Consider the following 15,759-nt stretch of genomic DNA (forward strand, 5'->3'; position numbering starts at 1 on the left):
CCAAACAAACTTTAGCTACACCATATTTTGGATATTTTGTGTCTTCCTACCCAAGTTAATTGGTTCACACAAACATGTGGACCATTACATATAAATACAAAGTGTGGCCTGGACAGTGTCTCAGTGACCAAGGTGACCAGTCTCAAGTTGAAGGTCAACATCTGCATCCTCATCAATACTGTCTTGTATACACAAGATGCAGGAACAGGTGGATCCAGGATTTTGAAAAACGGGGTAGCACATAATACTAAAGTTGTCCTTTGGCGCAGTTAACATGTAAGGTGTATAAAAAAAGGGATTGTAAATCCCTCTAGATCCACCAGTGCACCCCTCTATCTCCACCTGTGCCCCCTCTATCTCCACCTGTGCCCCCTCTGGATCCACCAGTGCACCCCTCTGGATCCACTAGTGCACCCCTCTAGATCCACCAGTGCACCCCTCTGGATCCACCAGTGCACCCCTCTGGACCCCTCAGTGCACCCCTCTGGATCCACCAGTGCACCCCTCTATATCCACCAGTGCACCCCTCTATATTCACCAGTGCACCCCTCTGGATCCACCAGTGAAGTGTATACAAGACAATAGAGATCGATCACAAGCCTGCATGTGTTCTTGTAACCCCATACCCTTAGAAAAGAACTCCCTCATTCCAGAATATTACCATATTCCTCACTCAACATTTTCATACACAAAATGATATGCAAAATATACATTATAAACAAAGAAACAAGTTACCAAAAACATGCAACTGGCAGAAACTGCACTGGTCATTTTCAGTTCCTACAAAAACAGAAACAACTACAACCTTTGACAAGTTGGATAATTAGAAAGCAAATAGGATCAATATATGACATACATTCATTGTGTTGTGTATGTGAAATTAACTGCATGTTAAGTGTAACTGAAACAAAATATTTTTTGTATTTGTTCGTTAGTTGTTTGACACTGCACTCAGCAATATTCCAGCTGTATGACAGCGGTCTGTAAATAGTCGAGTCTGGGCCAGACAATCCAGTGATTAATGTCATAAGCATTGATCTTCACACTTGGGATACAATGACATACATCAACCAAGTCAGTGAGCCGGAACACCTGATCAAACATGGGTTGCTGAAGACCTATTCTACCCCGGATCTTCACGTCTCTATATTTTGAGTACACAAGAGAACATTAAAAAATAATGCCACTAGTTCTGAATTTACTGACCTTGAAACAGTTCATTTGTCTACTCTTCATAGCACTCTTTCATTAATTAATAGATTTTCTTCTTCGTCTCACTACCAAACAGCCCGCCTCACATCATTTTGTTGTCTCCAAGCACCAACAAAAACAACTGCTCTTTGAATCGTCTTTTTTTTGCTTGTAAAACCCGGGTTCGATTCACGACATGGGTACAATGTGTGAAGCCCATTTCTGGTGTCCCCCGCCGTGATATTGCTGGAATATTGCTAAAAGCGGCGTAAAACCATATTCACTCACACTTATAAAACAGTACATACGTAGTCCTACCAAACATTCATGCTTCATATGAATCACATCCATAATAGATAACACAGATATCTAAAGACAGTTTGTTTGAAGAAAATAAATAATACAAAAAGTTGTGGATACAATAAGACCAAAAAAAATATCTCTAGTTTAAGCATCAACTTGTTAGGGACAAAGAAAGAAGTTTTTCTAACGGGGAAATCAAAACCACAATGCAAATATTTTTTTATTTGTTGGAGCACAGATTTTTCATAAGTTGTCTGAGTGAAAAAACTTTTTTTCCAAAAAACATGAATAAAATCACAAAATAGTTTTTGGTGTGAAATGTGTTATATAACGCTGCACTCAGCAAAATTCCAGCCAAATGATGGCAATCTGTAAATAATCAAAGACCAGACAATTCAGTGATTGATATTATGAGCAATGCTCCATTCCATTGAGGTTCGATGACATGCATTCAACCAAGTCATTGAGTCTGATCACTTAAGTTGTCTTTTACGACAAACACAGGTTGACTAAAATTCCCACTGGGGAAGAAGAAAAAGTGAACTTTGAAAATCTAATAAAGTGAGTTTAACGTTGCTATCAACAGTATTTATATTTTGGCTTGACCTTTCAGCCAAAAGTAGGAGCAATTCACATGATCAGTCATTTGCAGAGATGGATGACATATTTACTTTTCAAAAGAAGTTAAAGACCACCCAATTTTTTCACAATACTGAAGTTGATCAAACATCATCATGGCATAAAACTATTGTAATATGAGAGAATAGGGTGTTCTTAAATTCTTTTGAGTAGAATAGTTCATATACAAGCTTATTTACAAAGTATATCAAGGTCATTCTTCATGGCAAGTAAAGGAGACAGTATTTCTCCAAGTTAATAGGTTAGTCTCCCAAATAATCTTGTCCCAATGCTTTTATTGTAACAAATTATATGCTTGAAAAAGATTGCAACATGCTGCATTGTTAATAAATACCGATCACCAAAAAGGGTCACAATTCTTAATACATCTGTCAAAATGTATGGCAGGTTTCTATGTTTGTTTAACAGTGATTGACATCATGAGCATCCATCCATGCAATTGGGATACGATGACATGCATCAACTAAGTCAGGTTTCTATGTAATCAACATGATCAAGATTAAATAAAAATGAACGTGGCCCTACCATCCATAACCTCCTAAAACGCAGTACACCCAAAACAATTGAATACATATACAAATGATTAAAGTAGGATTGATGAGGTGGTGAGGTGAAATTGGGTTTAACGTCGCGTCCAAGATTATTGCACTTATAGAGCGACATGCATGCACGTGTCTGTGTGTGTGTGTGGGGGACTGCTTGTACTAGACCGGCTGATGCCCATTTATAGTGCTAGCCCACTGAGATACCATGCTGCAGTTTAACATGAATACCCCACTCAGACACAGTATTCTGACTCAGAGCCGACCAGTCCTTGCTTTAACCCCTTAATGCAGAGCGCCAGACAGGGTAACAACAAGTACCATCTTTTAACGTCTTTTGGTATGACGCGGCCAGGGATGGAACCTCGGACCTTCCACTCTCCGGGCGGACGCTCTACCACTTGACCACGGAGGCGGTGTAGGATTGATGAAGACATGATGAGAAGCTAAAACTGTGAATGAGTTCTCCCAGCATCATCATGGTTATAAACAGGAGGCAAGAATCCTCAAAAATTTGGTTCACAAGGCCGCCAACTCAAAAAAAAAACTTTCTTAAACATGAAAGCAGTGATTTTCTTCCTTACTTCCAACAAAAGTAAACAAAATTTAAAAAACACCCCTTATTTACAGTCACTATCAAAATAAATTATTTACAATACTATAATTAAAAACTATCAATATTTTATGTTGAAAACTCCGTCCCCCATTTAATCCCCCCTACTTAACATTTAGTGGAAAAAAATACAGTAGAACATGGATATAACGAACACGGATATATACAACGAAGTGTTACAAAATCGCCGATTTATCTCCTCTGTATTGTCACATATAAATTTGCATATATAACGAACTCTCTACAGCAAACTAACGTATATAGCGAACAGATATCTGATCCCCAACAAGCCCAAATACCACTAATTAGTGACGTGTATAGCGAAATGAGAAATCTCACTCAGTGTCAAGTGTCACTAACAATTGGCTATACGCAATCAGCGGCGAATCAACAAAATCAGCGATGATGATTCAAACTTGTTGAACTTGCTGTATGCTTATCTTACATGCAGCTGGACTAATCCTGTCTGTAAGACAAACATAAATTTCATGAGATGATGTCAAAGTGTCACTTCACTTTCACACGCTAACATGGCAGGCAATGCTGCATGCTGTACTGTGTTGGTTTGATCCAAGATGGCAGTTGTTTCCTCGCGAAAACGTATATAACGAACAATGTATATAACAAACTGATTTCTCCGGTCCCTTGTAGTTCGTTATATCCATGTTCTACTGTAAATATATTTGAAATAGGATTGTTTTTTGGGGTGGTTTTTTTCACCTACCGACCTGAACTTTTTGGGGCAAATATAATTAAAAAGAAAAAAGAAAAGAAGAAAAAGCGTCTGGCCTAATGCATAAACTAAAAACCAACCAGCAAATACTCCAGGCATTAATACAAAGTTGGCAATTACAAATGTAATCCAGCTTATATGATCAAGAAGAAAGCAACTTCATCACACTTTGAAAAAAATAAATCTGAATTATGTTGTTTAATATGCTTCTGAATTGTAAATATTTCATACTTTTTTCTCAATTTGTTCAGGGGCAGTGGGGTAGAATTGGAGTATTAGCTCATTGTATTCAAGATTCTGGTTTGACTCCTGAAAGGTACAAGAGGTTAAGCCCATTTTGATGGCCTCTGCTGTCACATTGCACGGGAGTGAGTGAGTATGGTTTTACGCCGCTTTTAATTGTATTCCAGTTATATCCCGGCGTGTCAGCTTCATGTGGGTGGAAAGCCCGAAGTGATGTAGGTCTCAGACGTTTACCACTTCGGTGAAACCCACGAGCAGGGTATGGTGCTCACAAACCTAGAAACATAATCGGGGCGAACCGGGATTCGAACCCACAATCATAGGTTTCTGGGGTGCCAAAGGGACGCAGTTCTGCACAGTGAATCGCTGCGCCTTAGACGTCAGGGCCACCCGTGTCCCCGACAACCAGAAAGAAGTGCACATTGCATGCATGAAGATCCAATTCGCCAACAAACTGAGCAGCTGGACCAACCTACAGTTCGAACTATTTTCTGTCTTGTATGTGAACCCTGTTAGAAGGGGTTTGGTTAGAGCACTCAGGGACCAGTCATTTATTACAGGTTGGGGTGGGTCAGAGGGAACCAGGGGAGGGTCGCCCCAAAATATGGGGGTGCTAGTGCTGGTGCTAGCCCATTGAGATACCATGCCACAGTTTAACATGAATACCCCTCTCAGACACAGTATACTGACTCCCAGCTGACCAGTCCTTTTTTTAGCCCCTTAATGCCGAGTGGGGTAGGGTAACAACAAGTACCATCTTTTAACAAACAGGAATGAGGTCAAAGTTCCCAACACATGTACCGGTAGACCATAATACACAATTATTCTTTCACAGAAATGTAGTGCACGTTCATAACTAATGTCAATATGACAAAGATGCACACGGACATGGTTGAGTATGGGCCAAAATGAAGTGGCAGGGAGCACATCCTTAGACACCATTGCTCAGATCAGCAATTCAAAGGTTCAGCATCATTGACATTGTGGTTTGGGAGACTTCAAAAGCTAAACTATAATAAGCAGCCTGACAAGAGAAAGCTGACATAAGCTCACACAAGACCATTCAGAACTATCATCCCAACAGATCCCCTTTCTTGTCACCATCAACAAACAATCATTGTCATCCTCATTGAACACAATACATTGCCTATAGACATGATAGAGCCGGAATCACACATTTTCTCTATGTTGTTGTGTATCATGATTGAAACAACCAGGCAACTTCAACATGACCTACGTTAGCACTTTCAAACTTTTTAATGTGTTGTTGGCATCTCACAGGCCTGAGCATAAGTCTTACCATTAAATAGGGAGAGATTTTCCTTCTGAACAAACTCAACAAAATATTTCAATTTACAAAACCCACTCTTAGCCTGACCCTTGCAGAAGCTGACCCTTGAGGTTACGTCTTCACCATTCATCAAAATACGGAGAAAGTGATGCTTTTTCGGCTCTTCTCTTGAATACAACTCAAATGCAATTCTCGTTGCATACTTTGGCCATCGTCCATGTCCAATTCCTAACGCAGTGGCCAAAGGACTGACCGTTGTGTCGTGGCCAGAGTACAGAACAAACTTCACCTTCGCCTTCTTCTTGGTGGTGAGAACCATGTGTTGTTTGATCTCATACAACAATGGATGAATACCCAGACGAGCATATTTTTGATAGGAATCTAATTCATCTAGTCTGGCACCATGCAAGTCAAGCTGATGCCAAAGTTCTGCTAGAAATGAGGGTTCTATGCAGTCATTGTTTTTGTTGCAAGGGAGAGATATCTTATGACAAGCATATGCCATGAGGGTGTCTATCATTGACCATAGCCATGGCAACTCCTGTCTCTTTATATTATAGACATTAGCGATGTATTGTCGGACCCGCTTCAAATCCGTGTTGTTCCTATCATAGGCCCCTGCCTCGCCATCACTCATCTTTTTGTAATGCTTCAGCACAGGACAGGAACAGGAATGTCCAAACGATTTCTCTGAACAAAAAAACAAATTATCAGACCGAAAGATGTTCAAATCGGTCAAATTCAAAGCAGGGAGGAATGTGTAGAGAAGAGCTATCGCGCTTTGGTATGTTCGACTGTAACCCGTGCTTTTCACATACACCTGGCTGGGGCTGAAGGGCTCTGAGAACAACCGCCATTTTTGGACGTAGCGCTCGTGAAGGTGCCAGCCAGTCAGCAGATGCTGCAGGGAACCCTGTCCGGTGAGTTCTGAGCTCTCACACGTCTGGGAGCGGGGGTACAGGTGGAAAGGGAAGGTGTTTCCGGGATGGAGATGAGATTGGTAATACTGCATCGTTGAGACAAATTTGTCAAAATTGGGGATGTCAAATTTTTTGGATGAGTCATGTTGGCAGCTGAGAATTGGATTTGGTGAGTTCTTGAAGCTGCCCATCGGGGATCGGTCTCCGTGTCGTACAATGAGATACACAGACTTGAGGGAGTAGCCTGGAGGAGCTTCACCTGGGGATGAAACAGTAAGGCGTGAGTTAATAGATCACAGGGATCTATCTAGACCTGCTAGAGGCCCCAAGTCTGCAGCAAATGTCAGTAAAAATGAAACATTTCCAAGTTCATGCTGGAAAACTATAACTCTTGTTACAGCTTTATACATGTTGTCGAGGTGACTTGTATTTCACTGATAACAGGACCAACAATCTCATTAAAATCAGATCTTAGTTCTCGCTACCGCTAAACAAAGATCTGAGGACATCCCATAAAAGGTCACGTCAGACCGACCTTGTGCGAACTTTGACCGACCAATGGAATGACCAATTAGAAGGCAGCTTTCTCGTGCTTTACGGTACTATTGTCAAATTGGCGACAACGCTTCAAAACATATTTTTGACAAATTCTCGATTAAAATTTTGAAACCTGAACAAAAGAACATTCTGGAATGGATAATAGATGGTCTAGATTGTATGGACTCAGTCATTACACCCATAACTATCGTCGGAATACCCCATGTTAAAGTTTCCGAGGATGCATGATTAGAAATCACATTCCGACTGTCACTTTCATTATCTGGTAAGCGACGCTCTGATTGGTCGGATGAAAGGTCGTTCTGACATGACCTCAACTGGGATGTCCTCAGATCTTTGTTTAGCAGTAGAGAGAACTAAGGTCTGATTTTAATGAGATTGAAGAACCAATAAAGAGTGAGTGAGTGAGTATGGTTTTACGCCACTTTTAGCAATATTCCAGCAATATCACGGCGGGGACACCAGAAATGGGCTTCACACATTGTACCCATGTCGGGAATCAAACCCGGGTCTTTGGCGCGATGAGCGAACGCTTTAACCACTAGGCTACTCGACCGCCCCAGACCAATAAAGAGGAAGCGGCTTCATTTAACATTATTGCATTGAACATGTTGAATGAATGTTAAAATTCAAAGCTAAAATACCTCATGAAAATAAACACTTTATAAGAAATCCAAATTTGAACAAAATAACTAAAGCACTATAATGGAATCCTTAATAAATCTCTGCATCACTTCATACAGTACTTCAGATCTGCGTTAGTGAGTTGGGTTGAATGCCGCTTTTAACAGTATTGCAGTTATTTCGCGGCGTGTCAGCTTAATGTGGGAGGAAAGCCCGAAGTGATGCAGGTCTCGGACGTTTACCACTTCGGTGAAACCCACGAGCACGGGTATGATGCGGACAAACCTAGAAACATAATCAGGGTGAAACGGGATTAGAACCCACAATCATAGGTTTCTGGTGTGCCCAAGGGACGCAACTCTGCACAGCAAATCGCGGGGCCTTGGACGACTGGGCAACTGGTGCTCCCCTTGTCCTAAAGAGAATCATATTTCTAATGCCATACAGTTTTTCCAATTGTTTCAGAAAATAAAAATTAAATGGTAAAATTCTAATGATGTGGCCAGCTTTTTGAGTACTTGGGCAAAGTCACTGAAGCGCTTGTAAAAGGACTTCCAATTGATCAATGTACACAAGTCTTATTTATTCGTGTATAATACGCACTCGTGTGTTATATGCATTCTTAATTATAGGCAATTAAATTCTGGAAAAATATATCTGTCGTAAAAATACATTGCAGTCTGTCAGCATAAACCACAAAATTTATCCTTCAACTCAACCTTCAATAATATTCTAATAAGAGCCCCCTATTTTTAATTTTGAGAACACCCTGGGCGCTTATTACGTCAAATATGGTATATCACACCAGTCATGGAATAGTCCATGCATATCGTGTTGATCGTTTATTTTAGGATGTCAGTAAAATAAACTTATACAGAAGAAATTGGTACATCTGTTGTCTTCTTTCTTTGCTTTATGAAATATTTGGTCCTTCCAAATACTGTAAATAGTAAAATTAATTTACAGTATTTGGAAACGAACAGTCTAGATTGACAAGTTAAATGGGAAATTTACAGTTTAAAACTGAACATTTTCGAGAGAATAATAAACGGCAAGAAGTTATATTAACTCCATAAAAGACCATCTGTCATTTATTTGCCTTGTCAATGTGGAACAAACGTAAAAATGACGTCAACAGTACGTCAACAGTCTGGTAAGGGCTTGAGAGGATAAAGGGAGACAATTTAAGGGGAGGCAACTCTTGTATGACAATAGTTCTGTATATCAGGTGTCAATGCAAATATCACTTTTCTCAACTTCAGAAAAGTCAGTCTATCTCACTGAAGTACATACCGTATTCAACGTATAAGCGCCCAGGGCGCTCTCAAAATTAGAAATAGGGGTCTCTTATTAGAATTTTATTTCGGTAAAAAACACAGAGCTGAAAAATCATAAATTTCGTGGTTTATGCTGACAGCCTGAAATGTTCACATACGATAGATAATTGGAAGGGGTGCTGATTTGGATTGTTCACTAGCCAATATATTAGCAAATATCGCCATAGGCACTTAATAGAGCGGGGCGCTTATTACATTGATACGGTAATAAATAGTTTTAACAGCGTTGAAATGTAAAAGTTACACTATAGTTGCCACTGCAAAGATTACAGGGCATTATTCAGAATCATAAACAGATAATGTTGCCATCACAGTGTGAATATTTTTAATCATTGCATTTCATGTCATTGTGCAGTTTACGTGAAGTTTGTAAATATTTTACATCGTGGTGGGCTACTGAATGGGCTGAAGTTTTTATTCTGTTTTTCAGTTATAATTGTCATATTAGTACTTTGGAATGATGAATTCTGTGATTTTCTTTCTGAAAATCTCTTTGAAGTTTGAAGTTATAAGGTTTAAGTGCATTGTTGCATGGGTAGGGGTGAACTGGTGGCTCAGTTGTCTGAGAAGCCACAATTCTCTGTGCAGAAACCTATTGTGGCTTTCAATTGCTGTTAGCCCCGGTAATGTCTCTAGGTTTGACAGCCCAGTAGCCTTACTTGTGGGTTTCACTAAAGTCAGTGAGTGAGTATGTTTTTTATGCCGCTTTTAGCAATATTCCAGCAATATCACAGTGGGGGACACCAGAAATGGGCTTCACACATTGTACCCATGTGGGGAATCGAACCTGGGTCTTCAGTGTGTTGAGTGAACGCTTTAACCACCAGGCAACCCGACCGCCCTGTTATACCAAAGCAGTACATGTCTGAGACCTGCACCGCTGTGAGCTTACCTCCCACAACAAGATTACACGCTGTGTTTTTCTATATATAGAATATTGTTCTAATATTTTCAGGGGCACGGGTGGCCCAGTCGTCTAAGGTGCCGCGAATCGCTGTGCAGAGTTGCGTCCTTTGGGCATGCGCGAAACCTATGATTGTGGGTTCGAATCCCGGTTCGCCCCGATTATGTTTCTAGGTTTGTCAGCACCATTACCGTGCTCGTGGGTTTCACCTAAGTGGTAAACGTCTGAGACGTGCATCACTTCGGGCTTTCCTTCCACATTAAGCTGACACGCCGCGATATAACTGGAATACTGTCAAAAGCGGCGTTAAACCCAACTCACTCACTCACTCTCATATTTTCAAGGAGGCCCACCTGTCTGAAACGGATACTCACCCTCCCGTCCCCGGACTTCCCTCACAGGTATATTACAATATTCGGCTATCCGCGGCACAGCAAGAGGATTCGTCACTCCCATGAACTCATCCAGTCTCTGAGACCTGTGCTTTGGACTGTGGACTTTAGCTACTTGTCTCCCCTTGTCTCCCTTCCTCTTGTCCGGCCACGACATCTTCTCCGACAGCTTGGATTTCTTCCCCTTGGATGGTGTCTTCTCTCGCACCACATTACTGTTCATGATTCTCACATCAAAGTTTTTGTTCCTTATACTCTTAAAGCCTTCAACATTGCCTTCTTGTGCATGGTGGAATAGAAGTGCTTGGTCGGAATCGGCGGACTCATGTTTCTCCATCAGGGGTGTCATGCCTTCCTCCAACTGGCGCTGCCGAGCTCGCAATTTCACCAACTGGCCTTGCTTAATACCAGGAAGGCCTGGGGAATCCAGACTGAGGGAATCTGAAATAAATTTACAAAAATCGAAATATTTTTTCATTCGTACACTTATCCTGCATTACTCCTTAATGCATTTACTGCTTACTTTTGACAGCAATTGAAGCTGCAGGGGTCCAGTTGAGTTGTTTCATTGAAGTGTGAGACAGGACCCAGCTACAAGCTCCTCACAGCGATAGTCCATTCGGGGAGCTCTCTATACTATCACTGCCACCAGTCAAAACTCCCCACTGTGATAGAGGGCCCCAACCATGCTTGGAGTTGAACTCGCAACCGAATGACCGTTATGTTTAAAAACAAGTGACGACTGTCGTGACGCCGAATACACTTATCGCTGATAAATTACTTTCTTTGTTTGTCAATTTGAATTTCTATTTCATTAAAACTATCATCTTTAATTTATATAGTAGGAATGTAAGGGAGAAGTTGGTTGATTTTCCGTAAGTCTGCAATCTCGAACTAATCTGATTATTAAAACAACAAATTCATCTGGAAAACATGGTCAGTCGTAAACCATTTCAAAATGAAATATCATGGCATTCTCAAAGACATAAACAAAAGCATAAACGTTACTAAAATTGGGTTAGAGGGAAAATTTCAAGATTCACTGAAATAATGTTTACTGTTGTGGCCACCAGTATGGGTAACTGTTACAATGTTTACTGTTGTGGTAACCAGTATGGGTAACTGTTACAATGTTTACTGTTGTGGTCTCCAGTATGGGTAACTGAAATAATGTTTACTGTTGTGGTCACAAGTATGGATAACTGTTACAATGTTTACTGTTGTGGTCACCAGTATGGGTAACTGAAATAATGTTTACTGTTGTGGTCTCCAGTATGGGTAACTGAAATAATGTTTACTGTTGTGGTCACCAGTATGGGTAACTGTTACAATGTTTACTGTTGTGGTCACCAGTATGGATAACTGTTACAATGTTTACTGTTGTGGTCTCCAGTATGGGTAACTGTTACAATGTTTACTGTTGTGGTCTCCAGTATGGGTAACTGTTACAATGTTTACTGTTGTGGTCACCAGTATGGATAACTGTTACAATGTTTACTGTTGTGGTCACCAGTATGGGTAACTGTTACAATGTTTACTGTTGTGGTAACCAGTATGGGTAACTGTTACAATGTTTACTGTTGTGGTCTCCAGTATGGGTAACTGTTACAATGTTTACTGTTGTGGTCTCCAGTATGGGTAACTGTTACAATGTTTACTGTTGTGGTCACCAGTATGGATAACTGTTACCATGTTTACTGTTGTGGTCACCAGTATGGATAACTGTTACAATGTTAACTGTTGTGGTCTCCAGTATGGGTAACTGTTACAATGTTTATTGTTGTGGTCACCAGTATGGGTAACTGAAATAATGTTTACTGTTGTGGTCACCAGTATGGGTAACTGAAATAATGTTTACTGTTGTGGTCACCAGTATGGGTAACTGTTACAATGTTTACTGTTGTGGTCTCCAGTATGGATAACTGTTACAATGTTTACTGTTGTGGTCACCAGTATGGGTAACTGTTACAATGTTTACTGTTGTGGTCACCAGTATGGATAACTGTTACAATGTTTACTGTTGTGGTAACCAGTATGGGTAACTGTTACAATGTTTACTGTTGTGGTCATCCAATATGGATAACTGTTACAATGTTTACTGTTGTGGTCACCAGTATGGGTAACTGTTACAATGTTTACTGTTGTGGTCATCCAATATGGATAACTGTTACAATGTTTACTGTTGTGGTCTCCAGTATGGGTAACTGAAATAATGTTTACTGTTGTGGTCACCAGTATGGATAACTGTTACAATGTTTACTGTTGTGGTCCCCAGTATGGGTAACTGAAATAATGTTTACTGTTGTGGTCATCCAATATGGATAACTGTTACAATGTTTACTGTTGTGGTCACCAGTATGGATAACTGTTACAATGTTTACTGTTGTGGTAACCAGTATGGGTAACTGAAATAATGTTTACTGTTGTGGTAACCAGTATGGATAACTGTTACAATGTTTACTGTTGTGGTCACCAGTAAGGGTAACTGAAATAATGTTTACTGTTGTGGTCACCAGTATGGGTAACTGTTACAATGTTTACTGTTGTGGCCAACCGTATGGGTAACTGAAGTAATGTTTATTATTGTGGTCAAATACTGCTTTTAAGTCACAAGGTGTACAATATTTCAACTGGACACAGGGAGAGATTGGCTTTTGAGAATGGAATTGCTGTATTGTAGAGAGATACTTACATATAAAGAATGTGATGGTTGCCATGACAGACAGTGTCGCGATGACCACGACCAGCCTGCGGAGCGAACACCGACCCATTGTGTGAGATACAGCGTAGTGAAAGCATCGAGTGACCAGCATCACCTGCCCTGGTCGTCACACCTCAGCACATCATCACATCAGAGAGAGCTGGAAAACACATTGAAACAGATACATTGTGCCATCTTCAGAATGTTCAGGGCAGAGTTTGTGTGAATAAATGATGAAATGTATTGGTTTATATTTGGTAAACATGGTCAGCTTGAGCATGTTGTGTGGAATAAATGCATGTTGAGAATGTTGGAGGAATGAATGCATGGTGAATGGTAGGGTAGCACCTGTTTTCACTTTTTCTTTTATACCTAATTACAAATCTCGTGCTGTTTTCTCCAGGGAGTGGAGGTTAGGATATGGTTTTATGCCACTTTTAGCAATATTCCAGCAATATCACAGTGGGGGGACACCAGAAAGGGCTTCACACATTGTACCCGGACCCGGGTCTTCGGCGTGACGAGTGAACGCTTTAACCACTAGGCTACTCGACCGCCCCCTGATTTAACTATATGAAACATACACTAGTATAACCTCATATTGAAAAATGCAACCTAATACATCAACCCAATGCATGTCCAAATTTGATACAAATTGTGATTGAATGAAGTCAATCTTATGATAATGACAAGACATTTATTGGATGTATAAGTGATTCCATTCAAAGCGATCATGTCAGTGAACTGAAAATTTCAGAATATTAAAGAAACTGATCTGGTATCAAGGATCATATACTAATGGAAAAGAAAAAGGGAACAATGAAAAATATTGGGAAATAAGTTTTGATGTCAGTACATTTGAAATAGTGGGCTAACAAATTCAGATGTTGAGATGTGTTTGTGATCATTGTTTCCAACATGTATTTGGTAAACAGTAGGAACAGATGACAGCATATCAATTTACATTGTCTAAAACTAAGCGTTCCCATATTTATTTTCATCAGTATATTTTCTTATTACATACATCTACAGTTGATGTTATGTTTTTTTTTGTTTTTTTTGTTTAAAGCCGCACTCAGCAATATTCCAGGTACATGACGGCGGCTGCCTGTAAATAATGAGTCTGGACCAGACGATCCAATCATGGTTTTGTGCAATTGGTTTTTGTCTGATGTGACAAGGTTTTGATGTCAACATGCACCAGATGCAAGTTATAGCTAGTTCCTGAAATGGAGCCCTGTCAACCCAACTCTATCCTTAGTTCATGGATCCTCTTTCCAATCAAGCACCCCTTCGTGACTATTAGGATATGACACCCTTGTAAATTAAACAACTCTTTCCGATCTTCAGCGTTAGTCGTGAGTTCGGGTTAATTAATCCAATGTTATCTGAAAATCTGTACAATTTTTATCATGTTCGGCAGAAAGAGGAAGCTACCCAACCTGCACACCAACTTCACTGATCACTGGGTAAATGTGCACTCATGGTCCAAAAAAATCAACTAAATCCAAATAGTACTTCAAGCTGGCACAAGCGATGCAAGTTCAATCCTCTATTCACACGGCACGAACTGGAATCACGAAAATTGTTCCTAATGTAGACAAGAGTTAACAGAAGATGAAACTCCCCCCCCAAAAAAAAAAAATTATAAAATTCTAAAGGCACCACTTCAGCCCCTTGTTATAATATGTACCAAGTTTTGATGAAAATGTGTCACAGTTTTCAAGTAATGCTACGACAACGAAAAATGGACAAACAGACAGACCAGGTTATGACCCCTATATTCACCGAGATTATTTGCTGGGTGGATAAAATTAACCAATCTGAAACCTTGTGACTGTCTGTCAATGATATCATGTCTACCATGTATCGACGTCAAATGATTAACATTTTTAAAACAAATAATATTGAACATCAAACAGCATTCATGACAATACTTAAGTACTGACACAGATGATACTGATAATGAGAGAACATAGAGGCCTGACTGAACTATTTACCATGTTGACACAAAAACTCAGCTGAAACGTGTCAATGTCCGTAAGACGGTATTTTTTCTAAATTTAAAAAACATATATGCTCAGCAGCTGATACAGTTGGGTCACTTTTCATTGAACAATAAATAAACTGAAAATGTTGGTGTGTTCAATAACACTGCACGAATGACGTATTCGGCGTAATCTTTGGGACCTTCAGCCCTTACGTCAGAGGGTATGTTCAGAAAGATTTTGCCCACGCAGCCCCCCAAAACAAGGACAATAGGACACTGCGCTATACATTACAACCGTGCATATAATGTACTTATTGCGCTGAACATGGACTAACAGTCTACTAACTTGTATGAGGTTGGAAGATTTGCTTAATATCAAATATTTCGGAAGAAAACATCACATTATTTTTTCCGGATGTGAGATGTAACCATCAAAGGGACATAACTCTAAAAATTAAACACGACATCACACCGCTAAAATGCTTATCCAGCTTATGATATCTCCATCTATTTCAAAATAGAATGGAGATGTGAGTTACTGGATAATCGACGATGCCATTGATCTTAATATGTAAGGCAGGGGAGTCCATGTGAGATGATGAAGTGATATCAATAACTTGATTTGATTATACCGCCGACCAGAATTAAATAAACTCATTTACTATTGCTGTCAATATAAATATGTTATTTTACTTATTATAATTAAAACCTGTTGCTGATTTATTTAAAAAACTCCCACAACGAATTTTGACGAAGCACAAATCGTGAGAGGACATAA

At 39.9% G+C, this 15,759-nt stretch overlaps 1 protein-coding gene across 2 annotated transcripts; it reads right to left on the minus strand.

The window, feature by feature from the left end:
- Positions 1–4,722: 4,722 nt before the first annotated feature.
- LOC139471648 (2-phosphoxylose phosphatase 1-like) lies at positions 4,723–15,410 on the minus strand. Of its 2 annotated transcripts, none has more exons than XM_071254058.1 (4): positions 15,328–15,410; positions 12,983–13,151; positions 10,273–10,731; positions 4,723–6,734 (listed from the first exon to the last, which is right to left on the minus strand). In XM_071254058.1, the coding sequence occupies exons 2-4, from the start codon at positions 13,101–13,103 to the stop codon at positions 5,521–5,523; spliced, it is 1,794 nt and encodes a 597-aa protein (XP_071110159.1). In that variant the 5' UTR covers positions 13,104–13,151; positions 15,328–15,410; the 3' UTR covers positions 4,723–5,520. The 2 variants fall into 2 exon arrangements, with proteins under 2 accessions (XP_071110159.1, XP_071110160.1); XM_071254059.1 differs by lacking the exon at positions 15,328–15,410 and adding an exon at positions 14,446–14,553.
- Positions 15,411–15,759: the final 349 nt, after the last annotated feature.

Source organism: Haliotis cracherodii, unplaced genomic scaffold, assembly GCF_022045235.1.
Source record: "Haliotis cracherodii isolate W230 unplaced genomic scaffold, xgHalCrac1.p SCAF_23, whole genome shotgun sequence".
Lineage (NCBI taxonomy): Eukaryota > Metazoa > Mollusca > Gastropoda > Lepetellida > Haliotidae > Haliotis > Haliotis cracherodii.